The 16,077-nt window shown below is 49.2% G+C and overlaps 1 protein-coding gene across 2 annotated transcripts in view; it reads left to right on the top strand.

Moving 5' to 3' along the window:
• SEC14L1 (SEC14 like lipid binding 1) overlaps positions 1 to 10,712 on the top strand; it is a 43,225-nt gene extending 32,513 nt beyond the window's left edge. For both annotated transcript variants that reach the window (XM_012578550.5, XM_030287119.4), the window contains exons 9-16: positions 750 to 838; positions 1,756 to 1,826; positions 3,330 to 3,501; positions 3,823 to 3,957; positions 5,565 to 5,699; positions 6,172 to 6,423; positions 7,412 to 7,590; positions 8,091 to 10,712. In XM_012578550.5, the coding sequence (XP_012434004.2) occupies positions 750 to 838; positions 1,756 to 1,826; positions 3,330 to 3,501; positions 3,823 to 3,957; positions 5,565 to 5,699; positions 6,172 to 6,423; positions 7,412 to 7,590; positions 8,091 to 8,196 (1,139 nt within the window). In that variant the 3' untranslated portion in view covers positions 8,197 to 10,712. The remainder of the gene's footprint in view (positions 1 to 749; positions 839 to 1,755; positions 1,827 to 3,329; positions 3,502 to 3,822; positions 3,958 to 5,564; positions 5,700 to 6,171; positions 6,424 to 7,411; positions 7,591 to 8,090) is intronic.
• Positions 10,713 to 16,077: the final 5,365 nt, after the last annotated feature.

Raw genomic sequence — 16,077 nt, 5'->3', positions numbered from 1 at the left:
AGAGCTAAAGATGCAAAGAGCCAAAAATGCAAGCTTTGATTCTCAATTTCAGCCAACACAGTAATTCACTTTAATGCCTGAGTATCCTGCCAGTGTCAGGCTGCCCCAGTGTGCAGGCTGACTGTGGAAAGGCAGGGCTCTAATGCAGAAGGTCCAGCTGAAGCTGATCTCTGGGGCCGAGTCTGTTCAAGCAGGCTGCTGTAGCACAGTGTGCAGTGACAAAGCTGGAGCATGGTTCCATCCAGCAGACTCTGCAGAGGGCAGACTCTGGGTGAACACTTGGTTTCATTAATTCCCAGATGTCAGGGTGTCTATTTTTCCAGAAATGTTGCTGTAAACTCTCCAGAGCACTATTGCATCATGTGTGATAAAAGCCTTACAGCCTTCCTTACAGCTCTGCAATTATAGGAACGCATCAGTTCAGTGGTGCACCTGAGCTGTCCTGGAAGCTAAGAATAGTCTGTGTCATTAATTGTGTATATCAAGGTCTGGAATGTACTGATGTACTCAAAGTCCTTTGAACTTTCCATGAAGTCAGGGAGCTATTTCTGAATCAGGATATGATCATTTTGCAGCTCATTTACAGGTAATCTGTTGGTGTGCCCGCAGAGATTAATGTTTATGTTGCAGCTGCTCTTGATTCTTCCTGGTGCAGGGGAGGTTTAACTGCTATGGTTTGTTTCCATCCGAATTTTTTCGAAGCAGCCCTCTCAAATGTCTCCTGCTGTGTGGTTTGTGTCTCTGTGCAGATGGGCGCCCGCTGTACGTGCTGAGGCTGGGCCAGATGGACACCAAGGGCCTGGTGCGAGCGCTGGGGGAGGAGGCCTTGCTGCGCTACGTGAGTGACCCTAAAACAACAGCAGCCTTGCATTAGAAACCCCCTGCCTGCCCTCATGGGCTCATAATGCTTCTCTTGGGGCTGTTTCTCTTCTGCTCCCTGGGTATCTACAGAGCAGTGCAGCCTAACTCCCAAATCTGTGTGATGGGGAGATTTTACATTGGTGCAGGCTGCCAAAAGATCAGGCCATGATAGTGTCATGAGTAACATTTCCATCAGTTTTTGGTGGGATACCTCTGAAAGCCCCTGGTAGCTGTTCCTGGTGTGTTCTGCAGGCTGATGGAAGGGTGGAGTTTCTGGCAGCTCCCGTGGTTATTGATGGGCATTTACAGAGATTCTTCTGCACTTGTGCAGGGCTTCACACCCCAGTCTCTGCTCTAGTACAGAAGGGAAAATGCCACACTCAGGATTTTGTCAAGTTTGTCCTCCAGGGATAAGAATCATGTATTTTTAAAGAAAGAATGCTTGCCTGTAGTTCTGCCTTCTCTAAAGGCATCACTCAGACTGTTACTGTGGATCTGCTCAACTTCCAAGCAGAAAGCTGGCAGAATTCCAGGTTTGCACTAACTTTTTGTGACTCCTGGTAATGACAGGAGCAGCCATAGTGACTATTAAAAACAGGGAGTGGGTTTTATTTTTCTCTCTTAGTCGCATTTCCAAGCTGATACTAACTTTTGTTGGCTTGCCCTAGTTCTGTTTCAAGGTTACTTTCTGTGATTTCAAAACGCAAAAGGGGCTTTAATTTCTGAGTAATTAAGGGTATTTGTAGTGATTCCTAATGAATTCTTTGGCGGGGGAAAAGTTTATGCTGGTTTGATCTTGTAGTTTCAATTAATCTTTGGAATAAAACATTTTTACTTTATAATACCTAATGAGTTTGAGACTGTCTTTTCTAAACCCCACTCTTTCTTGTGCAGGTTCTTTCAATAAATGAAGAAGGGCTGAGGCGATGTGAGGAGAATACAAAAGTATTTGGCAGGCCAATAAGGTAAAGTCTGTTCTGTGGGAATGAGCTGCTTTCATGGGGTGTAGGGAGGGAATGTCAGGCAGTGGAACAAGCAGAGGCTAGGCTGTGTCTCACATGCAGGTACAATCATACAGTTAATTAAGAGCCTCCCCAATTAGTGGGGCTAGAGGGAATGTGCCTGGAGAAGCCTGAGGGAGGCACATCACCTGCCCCAGCAGCCTTGGTCTTGTGCTCATAATGGTTCTGTTGGGGCTGTTTCTCTTCTGCTCCCTTCTGCTGCAGAGCAGTGCAGCCTAACTCCCAAATCTATTTGGGAGGGAGATTTTACAGGCACTGGGCATTGGTGCAGGCTGCCAAAAAAATCAGGCCATGATAGTATCATGAGTAGCAGTTCCAGTAGTTTAAGGTGTGGTTTCCATGTCGCTTGTTCATCCATAGTGCACTCCAAGGCTCATTATGCTCAGTTCTATTTTGCATTCTCCATTTATTATGTGTGGTTGCTCAGCTGTTGATCCAAGGTGAGGTCATGAGGCTCCTGTAAAACCTGGGATCTAGTTTTCCAGGTTTTGGCATGACTTCACGTGAAGTTCAGTCAAAAGTGGTTTTCTAGCCCATCTTTAAGTCATTGTAGAGATCACTTGTGAAAGTGGTAACTGCAAAATGGATTTGAGGGCATGGAGAGAGGGCAGAACCAGCCCTGAAAAGATGCCATGTTTCTTGAACTCTCTCCAGTTTCCTTCCCCTAATCTGTAAGGTCCAGGGCTGTGGGGTGTGCCTGCTTATCATTTCCCTGTTACAGACTTTGCTGGCTGAGCTCCCTGAGAGAGGTCAAATCCAAGGGAGAGGTCTCATGTGTTTAATGCTGCCTACTGGATCTTTATTTGTAGCCATAATCCTAAAGGGCTGTGTATTAAACATTTAAAGTGAAACAAGGAAGGGTTTGGTGTTTCATAGAAGCCTTACGCATAATGTAATGGCTGCTGGCTGGTGCAGCACAGCTGTAAATCTTGAATTCCTGCCCAGGGCAAGACCTGAACTTGGAAAGAAACTGAAACACATGCTGCAGCTCAGTGGTTAGTATTAAGAACCTATCTCTTCCTATAGAAAAAGCTTCTTTCCCTGGGATCTGACAACAGAATTAGCTTTGACGTGTATTGGCACTTGTGCAGTAGAAAATCTGCTCTGTGAATGTCAAATTGCCTCAGAGTAGCATTGTGGCCACTTAAATAATCTCCCAGTAAAAGCAATGGTTTAATGTTTGGACTGACTGTTGACAGGATCTTTTTTTGGCTTCATATGAACTGAACTTTTATCTAGAATCAAAAATGTCTGTGGGGGAATGTGCACAGTGATTATTGCACACCCCTTAAACTGCAGTGCCTACAGGCAGCACAAAGGAACAAACCAAACAGAACAAACCAAAACATGCAGAGGGTCCCCACATTTCAGTGTGTTGGGCACTTGCATAAACAAGGAGAATTTCGATGTTACTGAAATTTTTATTTTTATCTCTCTCAAATTCAGCTCTTGGACCTGTCTAGTAGATCTGGAAGGCTTGAACATGAGGCATTTATGGAGACCTGGAGTCAAGGCCTTGCTGAGAATCATCGAGGTGGTTGAAGCTAATTACCCTGAGACCTTGGGTCGTCTGCTTATCCTAAGAGCACCTCGAGTATTCCCAGTTCTCTGGACACTGGTATGTGTGTAATCCATGGTGTTCCTCAGTTGTGTCAGTTTGTAAAAGCACTTCAGAGATCAGGCTGCATGTGCAGCAGATGTTGCCATTTGGAAGCATGTCCTTTATATAGGATTCCTGGAGTGGATTAAAAAACACCACCTAAGAACCGAATTACACAGTTGGTTAATTTGGCTTCTTTGTGATGTGGACTTTGCATAGCCAGGATGGTAACACTCAGTGTGATCAAAACTGATTCCTTCAAAATTGACTTGAAAACAATGTAAATTGACTTGAGAAAAACATAAGGGCCTGATCTGTTCTGTTTTTCTTTCTTTGTAGGTTAGTCCATTCATTGATGACAACACCAGAAAGAAATTCCTTATTTATGCTGGAAATGACTACCAGGGTCCTGGGGGACTGCTGGATTACATTGATAAAGAAATTATCCCTGATTTCCTTGGTGGAGAGTGCATGGTATGAATATAAACTATTGCATATAGCAATTTATTTGTGGTTTTTTTTTTTTAATTATTATTTTTCCTCTCCTCTAAGCCAAAAAATCTGTAAGCACAGAGTGACTCCTGGTGTAGTTTGGAGGTGGGGGCTATGGTGTAGGATTCCAGGATTAGTGCTGTTTTCTGGATCCACTTTAAAAAGAACAGTACAGTGCTTCTCTGGGATGAACATCTTGATCAAATACCTTATCAAAACAGCCAAGCACAGCTAAAAGACACAGTCTGTTCCCTGGAAGGTTCAGGCAAATTGGTAGCAGAGCTCTGAGCAAGAGCTGTCACACCAGCTGATCTAGAGTCTGTGTCACCTTAAAATCTGATCCCATAAGGAGCCCAAGGAACATGAGGCACATCTGCTAAGGGGGCTCAGCAAACAGCCCAGTCTCCCCACACAGAGTGTGCAGTTACCCCCAACAAAGCAGAAAAGTGGTTTTACTGCAGGCTGCTGTAATTTCTCAGTGCCTTGTCACATGCCTGTGACAATGCAGCTGTTTCCTGCCTGGGCCCTGGGTGTCAGTTGGATCTGGCATTTTAACATCTTGCTGATAATCTAATTATTACACATTCATGTTTAATGCTTTTGACAACACAGGCTGGGTGTGTTTTCAGCCCCTATAAAGTCTTAGATTAATTTCTGTACCATTCTTGAAAATTCATCTGTGTCAGTTCCAATAGAGTCTCAAATGATAATGAAGTACCGTTAGATGTGCTGGAGTAGAGCATGTGTTTATCTCCAGTGGGCTGGTTTTTGTTGCAGCAGTAGCTTTCAGTGTTATCTAATTTGGAACTTAAAGCTGGCAAAATCTACTGCTTAAGTAAGCAAAAGTGAATGTTACCAGAAAGCAAATTGCTACAATATTCCTGCTAGTTACAGGCAGTAGCAGTCTCTCCCTTCTTCTTTACTTCTGGGTATTTGAACAAAAATGACTTCTCTGAGATCTTTTTAATTCTCTGTTGTAATTCAGTTACCAAACACTTCTACTTCCCCAGACACTTCTGTGGAACTTGTTGTCAACTTCATTGCTACAAGCTTCTTAAAACAGAAGTTTGCTTAGGGAAGTTGTGTAATCACTTCCAGTACTGAGCTGTCAGACAGCTGTAACTTCAAAACTGTTAACTTTCCTGGCTGCAGTCTCCTTTTACCTGCTTGGAAGCTTTTTGTATGTTCCCACTATCTATCCTTAAATTTAGCTACTACTGTTCTTCCAGGTTACTGTAGCTCTATTTTTCTGACTTAGTCACTGTTGCCACTTCCCTCAGGATTCTGAAGTGCCTCCCATCTTTCTTCAGTGTAAGGTGGTGTAAATGATAATTTCAGCCTTTGCACAGTCCATTTCTGGACTGTTGTGTATGTACAAGATCTGTTCCCCTGGTGTGCAGTTCTGCAAAAACCTCACCCAGATAATTTGAAAAAGAATTACCTATGTCTCATATACAAGCTATAAAATTGCTTTCAGACTGTTCCCTTCTCCAGAGTATTGCTGAATGTTTGTTTCTGAAGCTGGAAGGCAGAGAACATGATGGGATGGTCACAGGAGATAATTTTTAATGGGTTTTTTTTGTTTTTAGTGTGAAGTACCAGAGGGTGGGCTGGTTCCCAAGTCCCTCTACCGGACAGCAGAAGAGTTGGAAAATGAAGACATCAAGCTTTGGACTGAAACAATCTACCAGTCTGCAAGTGTCTTCAAAGGAGCTCCACATGAGGTACAGCTCCAGCTGCCCTTTGCTTTCATTTCCATCTCAGCCCTCTGCTCTGAGCTTGGTCTCTTGGCCTGGGAATGCTTTATTGCTTGTTTATTTAGCTCCTGTGCTTCTACCTTCTGGAGCTGGTGCACGGTGATACTTTAATAGCTGAAGTTTGTGATTGTTCCTCCTGTTATTTTGTTGCCTTTTAGAGAATGTCACTGGTTTTCATTCTATTCAAATCCATGCTCTTCTAAGCAAAGCAAGCAAAATTCTCAGAAGCTGCTTGAAAGCTTCTGAAAGTAAGAAGGATAGACATCCCATCGGGGGGAATTTGTATCTGCAATGCCTTTTTTTTTACTATTAAAAAGCCTTTTTAATAGTAGAAACTAAGCCCAGCAACAAAAAAGCTCTGGTTCTTTGTCTTTATATTTTTTTGTGTAGGAGTTTGCCTTTACTGAGCAAATTGCCTAATGTGTCTTTCCCGCCTCAGGTTCTCATCCAGATCGTGGACGCCTCGTCGGTGATCACGTGGGATTTTGACGTGTGCAAGGGCGACATTGTTTTTAACATCTTCCATTCCAAAAGAGCCCCACAGCCTCCCAAAAAGGACTCTCTGGGAGCTCACAGTATTACATCTCCTGGTGGGAACAACATCCAGTTGATAGACAAAGTCTGGCAGTTGGGGCGTGACTACAGCATGGTGGAGTCTCCCCTGATCTGCAAAGAAGGGGAGAGTGTGCAGGTGAGGCAGCCAGAGCCCCTGTGGGGGCAGATGGAGCCCAAACTGCCTGTTCTTACTCACAGCCTGACAACTGAGTGATGGTGACTCAGTGCTGGGCTTGCTTTTGGCCAGTTGCTGTTCCAGGCTGGGTGCTGCAGGGAACAGGATGGGATTTAGGTGGGATCTGCTGGGAGGGGAAGTTGCATCAGGTCTGCTAGGGACTGAGATGGATCAGCAAGGAACATGGGGAGACCACCTAACATGCACATCCAGAAAGTAACAAAACATGCTTTGGGCTTTGTAATTTATGCTTTTTAATTCTAACAGTTATTTACTGAAGCAAATATTCTGTGTTTGAGGAATATCACAGTGCTTGCCCTCAGTAATAAGAGAAGGCTGGAAATCATGTCTGAGCTTCTGTGTGTTTGCCCTCTAATGGTCAGTGTAAGAGCTCCTGATGGCCAAAGCTCCTGAAGGACTTTTTTATGCCATTATGTCCTTTAATTCCAAGTTTGATATGACATGCAGCATGTTTATAGTCACACACTGCCACTGCTGTTCCTGTTGACTTGAAATGAGTCAAACAGCCTCTGAAAAAGCAGCTCCTTAAGTCACCAAGATGGGAATGTTCAACTGGAAATATGGACAGTCACCTCTCAAACTATGAGGCAGAAGCCTTGACTGCTCTTTTCACAGTCTCAAAGGACAGCTGTGAATGAAAATAAATGGAAAAATGGATATTGTTTTAAAGCAGAATTTATCCTTTCAGCATATTAAATCCTAACCCCTCAACACTGTCGAGCTGCTGGTGTTCCATCCCAGATTTGATAAGGATGTTGTGTGAAGAGAGTCTCTCAGCACTGCTGTTTGGCTGAGGAGCTGAAATATTGGCATTGGGCAAAAATTCTGGGCAATGTAGGCACTTTTTCTAAGCTTAGAAAGGAAATGTCAAGCCTACAAATCTCTGTTGACTAAGTTAATTTTTGATTTCTGTTGTGTCTACTTGCAGGGCTCCCATGTGACCAGGTGGCCTGGCTTCTACATTTTACAGTGGAAATTCCACAGCATGCCTGCCTGTGCTACAACCAACCTGCCTCGTGTGGATGATGTGCTGGCATCTCTACAGGTGTCCTCTCACAAATGTAAAGTGATGTACTATACAGAAGTGATAGGATCTGAAGATTTCAGGTATGTTTAGCCAAGGGCAGCCAATGTCAAACCTTTCTGACTATTTCAGGTCAATGTCAGCTTCACTTAAATACAAGTAAATTGTGAGGGCCTTAAAAAGTTGCACTGAGGGCAACTAAAGTATAAAAGAGGTTAATTAGTTGTCTTGTGGCAATATCACTGGTCACTTGGCTCTGCTTTGAGAGCTTGTTGGGCTTGGCAGGTTCTCCCGTAGAAGGAAGTGCAATTCAAATTTCAGTTGTTGAATTTCATTTTCTACCAGTGGATAAACTTGACTGAAATTAAATCTTTGTCTCTTTGAGCAGCATCTGTTTTTTTGAAAGGGTTGCAGTGTCCTCATTGCTTTATGTGGTGAGGAAGAAAAGATTCTGAGTATCTGCACCAAAGCTGTTACTTGCTTTTTATTCAGTGTGCAAATACAGTATAGATACAGAGCAGAAATCAAAATCTTTGTGTGTTCTGAAGCTTAAAACTGCTTTCTTATTTTTTTTTCCCTGCAGGGGTTCTATGACCAGCCTTGAATCAAGCCACAGTGGATTCTCCCAGCTCAGTGCTGCCACCACCACCTCTAGCCAGTCCCATTCCAGCTCCATGATTTCCAGGTAGTGCCACAACAGCTGAAAAGCAAATGGATGTGATGGCTGGACCTTCGCCCGTGGCAGCTGACTGCAATACAGCATATTCAACTGGCAATTGTGCAAAAAAACCCCACCCCAAAAAGCCTTTTATAGATAGTAAAGTAGCTGTTTGAATTTTACACTTAGTGGTTTTGATCTTTGTTAGATCCAACAGCTTGTCTCTTAACTTTAACCCTTTTTCCTAAATCAGCCATAAATATTTTTGCAAGTGTGCTTGCACAAATCCTAACTCTGAACACAAGGGCTCTTTCTGAAAAGGAAAAACAACCAGTGCATCAGTTAAGAATTATTTTTTTTTAACTGTGTAGATGTTAAAAAGGGAAAAAGAAAAACCCTACCAAAAATGCTCCGTAGTGCATTAGAGATCTCCTGCAAGTCTCCTGTCAGGACATTCCTTGCCATCCTGAGAAATCCCCTCTGATATTCCAGTGCTGCAAACTGTTCTCCTGTTACCACTAATGATGTCCAAGACAAAGAACAGCAGTTGCTGGATACTTGACTTTGTGAGTCCATTTTTTTCAAAGCATGCCCACAGAGCTGTGGCCAGGCTGTAACACTGAATATACCTTTTGTATGAGCACATTTCTGGGGAATTTGAGCTCTGGGTCTTGCTGGGTTAAAGCAATTTGTTCTTTCCTTGGATTTGTGCATGGAGCACTGTGGAGAGAGAGGTGGAGAGCAGGCTCTCCCTCGCTGTGTCACACTGGGCTCATCCAGAGCAGCTCTGAGCTTCTGTTCCCAGTCTGTGCTAGAGCTTCACTCTGCTTCCATAGTGCATTCCAAGCAAATGGATTTTACTGAGATTCTCTTCTTGTCAGGAATTTATGCAGAGCTTCAGCTTGCTGCTTAAAGCAGTCTGATGGAGGTGTGGCTTCCATCCTTCCTGAGCACTTCTCCCTTCTGTCCTTCCCTGTGCCTGGCAGAAACAGAGCACCTCAGTTCTGGTCAGCCTTCCTGTGGGCAGGGAGCACAGGGATCTTCCCTCTGAGTGATACAGGAAAAGATACTTAATTTAAGGATTTTCTCCACTATTTTCACTACTGCCACTGCCAGAGGTGATCTGCCATTTGGGATTCTGTCCCTGTTGGCCAGGCCCAAGTTGGATCCTTGCTGAACTCTGTTCAGGTGTTCTTCCCTCTCGAGCTCTCTCTCTATGCACAGCAAAAGGCTCCAAAGACTGAACTGTCAGAGAAACACAGACCACGCCTGGCAGTGGAGCAGAGAAGATTCTGGTCTGAAATGCAGCAGGATTTGCACAGTTAGACCCTTCTTGGTCTTTCCTTACACTTGGTAGAGCTAAAATGTCCATGCAGGAACAAGGAGCTTCTGTGCTGGCTGCAGTCCCTGCTAGGAGCTGGGATAGGCTCTGCCTTGGGTAAGTGGTGGAGGAGCTTCAGGAGGTGTTGCACTTGGAAATCACTCAAGATTCTGGATCCCCTGCCTGAGGAATGCTGCTTCTGAACTGTGTGAAGCTTTTTTATGCCTTCAGAGCTCTGGAGAGGCAGGTGACAGACCCCTGACAGCAGCTCTGCTGCAGCCCTGTTCTGGCTGTGGCACTCTGTGCCAGAGCTGGCAGATAGTTCAGTAACAGAGGTTCTCAGAGACCAACCTCTTCAAACTGAACCAAATGGATCTGCTCTGGAGCTCTTTTAGGGCTCAGAAGCTGAAGATGGAGGTTAGGCTGTTACTTAGGCTGCCAGAGTGACACAGGTCACTGCTTTGGTGTCACAGCTCCCACAGAGAGCTGTGGCTCCAGGGCTGCTCCCAGGGCTGACCCCAGGCTTCCCACACAGGGAGTGCAGCTGGAGCACAGGGAGGTTCACCTGCTGACACTCACAACACTCCCTCTTCCCATTCACCAGCTGTAAGGGCTGAGGATGGTCCCTTTCTCTCTCTCTCCCCCTCCCTCTCTCTCAGATGGCAGTTTTGCTGACAGCTGTAAAGAATCTGTTCCATTCAACACTCCACATCTGTCCAGGTGTCTGGCTTTGTAGACCTTTTTGAGTTGCAGTCCCTTTCCAAGTCTGAAGATCTATATTTTTGTTTTTCACTTGAGCTGGCTCAAAAGTGGCACTTTGGGTTTTTCCTGCTTTTGATCTTAACACATCATTTAGAGCTCAAAGCACATTACAGCACAAACAAGCAGGGAGATAAAATTCCAGAAAAAACAATAGTTAATCTTCCTGTAAGCAAAGTGCTGTGGCAATATGACTTGATCACTGCAGTCTAACTAAATTTCCCATACCCTGCTCTTTCTTTGTGTGATACTGCTCTTCTTTCTCTCAGCCAGTGACTCTTCTGTTGGCACCTTTCCTGTTATCAGTGTCCTTCACTTCCCTGTCCCTCCTCATCAACTGCATATCAAATTCTGTAAATGTTTTGTATACATAATACCTCATTCTTGGTAATAAAATACAGATAGTCTTTAAAAGATTTTTTTATTGTTATCAATAAATGTTAACTGTTTGGAAAAAAAAAAAAAAAGGAGGGGGCAGTCTGTTTATTTCATTCATCTGCTGCAAAGCTGCTGGGTTATTTTATGTGCTGGATTCAGGTCTGCCAGTGCTGGGTGAAGGAGGGGCTCCTTGGCTGCCCCACCACTGACACCTCAGGCAGGAGGCCCAGACAGTCACACTCAGGAAATGATGGTTTTTAATTAGTAGAAGTAGAATAAGCTTCAGCTATTTTAGAAACAGGAGCCAATAAATGTCAAACTGTGGGTTTTCTAATTGCTGGAGCTGGAGCAGAGGCTACAGCATGTTGATGGTTGGTCTTTCAAATTTGATCCAAGCTGTGAAGTTTCTCTAAATGAGAATCTTTAGATGGTCATGGAGGTCTGTCAGCAAGACCAGATGGTTCCCTGACCTGCCTCAAGCTTTAGCAGGCGGTCAATATTTCTGTGCCAGAGCACAGTAATGGAGCAGCTCTGCTGCTGGGGAAGGTGTGCCCAGAGGTGCCTTTGCTGCCCAGCTGGGCTGTGCCTGCAGACATGGGGGAGCTGCCTTTGTGGCCAGTGCCCCTCTGAAATGGCAACTAAATAAACCTGAGCCTCAGCCCCTGCTTGAGCTGGGCAGGTGAGAATGGTGCAGACCAGGGCTGCATCAAACAGCTCCTCTGGGAGAGGCGTCAGTCTGAATTGTGTGGTTTGGGCTTTTATTTTTTTTAATTAATTTTTTAACATGGATTTTTATGAGACAAAGCAAAACTGAAAGAAATTTCACCTCTTTTTCCCACCAGCATCCCCTGCCTCCCCGCAAAGCTGAGGGCTTCCTCAGCTTTGTGCCATCCTCCCACTTTGTGCCATCAGCTTTGGTCCTCTGTGGTCCCCTGGCAGCCACAGGCCAAAAGGGAGCAGGGAAGGGACCCTGGATTTGGGGTTGGGCCTCCCCCAACCCTTCTCCTGACCTAACAAACCCACAAAGAAATAAATCTCAAGCTTTCCTTGGTGCTGATGGAACCGTCCTTTGTGCCTGGGTGACCGTAGCAGGGCACTTCTCCTGGGATGGGGGAGCCTGAGGGGAGTCCTGGATCCCAAAATCCCTCAGGTGGGGCTTGGGATTTGCTGTGACCCCAGCACTGCCCCACACCTGGGCACTGTGCTTTGAGCTGTTTGCGAAGAAAAAGGGAGAGGAAGGAGAGAAAGAGGAGAAGGGGAAGAAAATGGGAAAGAAAAAAGGAAAACAATTAATGTCACACAGCCTGCAACAAAAAAGATGTAGGGCAGCCCCAGCCCCTGGTTTGCACACCCCCACTTCTCATTTTGGGCAGAAACATCCAGCTGGGTGTGAAGAGCAAGTGTGGGGGGGACCTTGTGTGACCCCGGAGAAGATCCATAGCCCAGCCCAGGATCGGGCTCTGGATCCACCGTGTGGGGTCAGTGCCTCACCCAGATGTCCCCCCACAGCCCAGTGTCCCCGCCGGCCCCTCAGACCCCCGTGGGGGTGACCAGGGTGAGGTGAGGCCACTGCTGAGCCCATCCAGGGAGGTCCCCGTTCCTCCCTGTGCCCCAAAATCCACCCCTGGTACCGTGGGGCACCCACGGGGGACAGCGGGCACAACCCCCCACCCCAGCCCGGCGTGCAGGATGGAGGGGAGAGGGCTGGGCACCCCCGGGGGGATGCGGGGCCGGGCTGGTGCCCCAGGGACAGCGCGGGGACACGGGGCGGTCCCCGCACAGACCCCACTAGATGGTGCCAGCAGCCCGCGCACGGCCCGGGCACCGCGCTGCCGGGGACACGTCCCCTGTCCCCTGTCCCCAGTGTCCCCAGTGTCCCCAGTGTCCCTGCTGCCGGGGACACGTCCCCTGTCCCCAGAGTCCCCAGTGTCCCCAGTGTCCCTGCTGCCGGGGACACGTCCCCTGTCCCCAGTGTCCCTGCTGCCGGGGACACGTCCCCTGTCCGCTGTCCCCAGTGTCCCCAGTGTCCCCAGTGTCCCCAGTGTCCCCAGTGTCCCCAGTGTCCCTGCTGCCGGGGACACGTCCCCTGTCCCCAGTGTCCCCACTGTCCCCAGTGTCCCTGCTGCCGGGGACATATCCCCTGTCCCCACTGTCCCCAGTGTCCCCAGTGTCCCCAGTGTCCCCACTGTCCCACTGTCCCTGCTGCCGGGGACACGGTCCCTGTCCCCAGTGTCCCCAGTGTCCCCAGTGTCCCCAGTGTCACCAGTGTCCCTGCTGCCGGGGGACACGTCCCAGTGTCCCCACTGTCCCCACTGTCCCCAGTGTCCCCAGTGTCCCCAGTGTCCACACTGTCCCTGCTGCCGGGGGACACGTCCCTTGTCCCCACTGTCCCCAGTGTCCCCAGTGTCCCCAGTGTCCCCAGTGTCCCCAGTGTCCCTGCTGCCGGGGACACGTCCCCTGTCCCCAGTGTCCCCAGTGTCCCCAGTGTCCCCAGTGTCCCCACTGTCCCTGCTGCCGGGGGACACGTCCCGCTGTCCCCAGTGTCCCCAGTGTCCCTAGTGTCCCTGCTGCCGGGGACACGTCCCCTGTCCCCAGTGTCCCCAGTGTCCCGTTGTCCCCAGTGTCCCCAGTGTCCCCAGTGTCCCCAGTGTCCCCAGTGTCCCTGCTGCCGGGGACACGTCCCCTGTCCCCAGTGTCCCCAGTGTCCCCAGTGTCCCCAGTGTCCCCAGTGTCCCCGGTGTCCCCAGTGTCCCACTGTCCCGGCTGCTGGGGGACACTGTCCCCACTGTCCCACTGTCCCCACTGTCCCCACTGTCCCCGCTGTCCCTGCTGCCAGGGGACACTGTCCCTGCTCCACTGTCCCTTGTGCCACAGGCTTGGTGTGGAGCTGGGGCTGGGCACTGCTCAGCGCTGGGAGGCACAAACAGGGCAGGGGACCCCGTGTGACACCCGTCCCTGCTCCCTGGTGCCTTGTGGAGGCTGGCCTAGAGCAGAGTCAGACAGAGCTGAAGAATAAAGCAGGGATTTATTAAAGGGTCTCCTCCATGGATCCACCTTGGGCAGCACCAGAGCCCAGCCAGGGCTGCACCCAAATGAACCAAAATGGTCCCAAAATGCACAACTGCTCACTGGGGCTCTCCCTGGGATCAGTTCTGCTCCATTGGCACCTTGGAGTTCATTGTCCAATTCCAGCTTTAGCCCAGGCAGTCCCATCCTGCTTGTTTTTCTGGCCTGAAATTTGGATTATTTGTCCTTGGTGCCCAGCTGGAGCAGGAATTGTTTTGTCTCCCTGCTCTGTGCAGAGAGCTCAGCATCCCCTCATATGAAGCCCAGACCACACACTAAAGCAGCACAGAATCTGAAAAATAGGAAAGCCAAACCTGAGGCATCACCCCCAGCAAGGACAGCACATTGTTCATGGAGCAGCCCCATGGGGTGCTGGGCTGGGACACTCCCAGCCCCCCCAGCCCCAATCCCTGTGCCCTGCACATCCCAGAGGATGCTGCACTGACCTCCAGGCACCATCCTGGCTGTGGGTTTGCCCTTCCCACTGCTGAGACTCTTCCTGAACAGTCACAAACTCCCAAGAGTCCTGAGAAACTTAATCACCGCTGGAGAAAACCCTTGAGGATCTGCTGGGAGAAATGCTGTAGAAGTGAAAAAATATCCTGCTTATTTCTTGGCTCCAGTATGGATTGGCCCACAAGCTCTAGGCTGTATCCAGACATTGAATTTTAATTATGAGCAGGATTTCACCAGGGACAGGGCGATGAGAAGAGGAGCAGGCCAGTGAAAAAGATGGAAACTGAAAATGCAAGTTCTCCCAAAAAAGAGCCTTGAAGCTCTTTTTTGAAGCCTTTGTTTGGCAAAACAAAATTTATCTCAAGCATTTTTGCCTTTGCATAGTTATTTATTATAATATTTATTGTTGTAACATGCTGCCTCTTCTTGGAGGTGCTGACACAACAGCAAAGGGTGGCAGGGGGGGACCCTCAGGTCCAAAATGTGTGTGGCAGAGCAGGGAGGGCAGGACCTGCTCCTGTCCCCATGGCTGGCACTGGCACTGCCAGCTCCAAGGGGCTTTCCCAGCCCTGGGGAGCGATGGGCAGAGCAGTGCACCCCTCCTTGGAGTTTCTGTCATTCCCTCCAGCCTGGAGAGGCCACACAGCTCCAGCTGCTCCAGCCACATCCCACAGGACCTGCAGAGTCTGTGTGCTGTGAATGCAGCCCTGGAGGAGCTGTGCTTGCTGCAGGCATTTCCATGAAATCCCTCCCCAGGCACTGATGGGTGTTCCACAGCAGCTCCCAGAGACCTCCTCCTGTCACAGGTTGTGCCAGCAGGGCACTGCCAGGCTCACCACAGCCCCTGCCTGGCTCCAGAGCCTGCCAGGACAAGGTGCCCAGGCCTTGCCATTTGGCCGCTGGCATCACCCCAATGCCCACCCCAGGCTCAGCCCCCCCAGAGCTGGCACATCTGGGGGTGGGGGGCCCTGCAGGACCCCAGCTCCCATTGACACCCAGAGCAGACCCGAGCAAAGCAGAAATGGAATTTGTCTTGCTGGACATGAGTTACTCTGGGGCAGCTCTGACCCCACAGAGGAGCCAGCTGCAGATGGAGGCTTCCCCCACACGGTTTCCCCTAAAAAAACCCATTTCCTGAGCAAGGGGGGGGCCCATTTCTCCATCACCCACTCCACTCTCCAGCCTTCCTGCAGCTTCCCCAGGACACAGTGGCACGGTGACACTGCTGGCCTGAGCCAGCCTTGGGCAGCAGCACCCCCGGGTGTTTATTCATCCTTCACAAGAGCCTAAAAAGAAAGGAAGCAGGGAAGGATGATGCGAGCTGCCCTCCAGGAGGGCTGGCACTGCCAGGGACAGCACCCAGGGCAAGGTCACTCAGTGACTCTGCCCTGCTCACCCCAACAGAGCTGCAGCTCCTGGGGCCCCACAGAGCCACCGGCATCCCCGGGGTGCTGCTGCCCGAGCAATTCTCTCTGAAGGTATTTGATGCTGTGCCTCAGAGAGGAGAGGACCTGTTCTCCACCTGGATGCTGCTGAGAGGAGCTGAAAAGAGCTGAGGAGGAGGAGGAATGGCAAATCCCTTCACTGGGGCAAGGAGACCTCTCCAGATCCAAGCAGCAGCTTTGCCCACCGGGGATGAGGCAGGATCTTGGCAAGCAGTGGCTGGAGCTGCTGCCCAGGGCTCAGCAGGAGCTTGGAGCTGGAGCATCCCAAGGCAGGGCACCTCGCCCTCGGCTCGGGGCTGCCCCACGGCTTTGCCATCAGGGCTCTGCTCTGTGCAAACAGAACTGCACAAACCCCCGTGGGTGCAAACCCCTCACTGCCAGGTGGGCACAGCCCCCCTTTATCCCAGTCTGAGCCTCCCCCCGCACCGTGGGCACTCATTCTGTGCCAGCCGGGGCGTGCCCAGCCCGTGAGCCAGAGGTTTGCCAG

This window comes from Taeniopygia guttata, chromosome 18, assembly GCF_048771995.1.
Source record: "Taeniopygia guttata chromosome 18, bTaeGut7.mat, whole genome shotgun sequence".
In the NCBI taxonomy this organism is placed as follows: domain Eukaryota; kingdom Metazoa; phylum Chordata; class Aves; order Passeriformes; family Estrildidae; genus Taeniopygia; species Taeniopygia guttata.
Note: the sequence above shows the minus strand (reverse complement) of the source record. Positions and strands in the feature narration are given on the sequence as shown.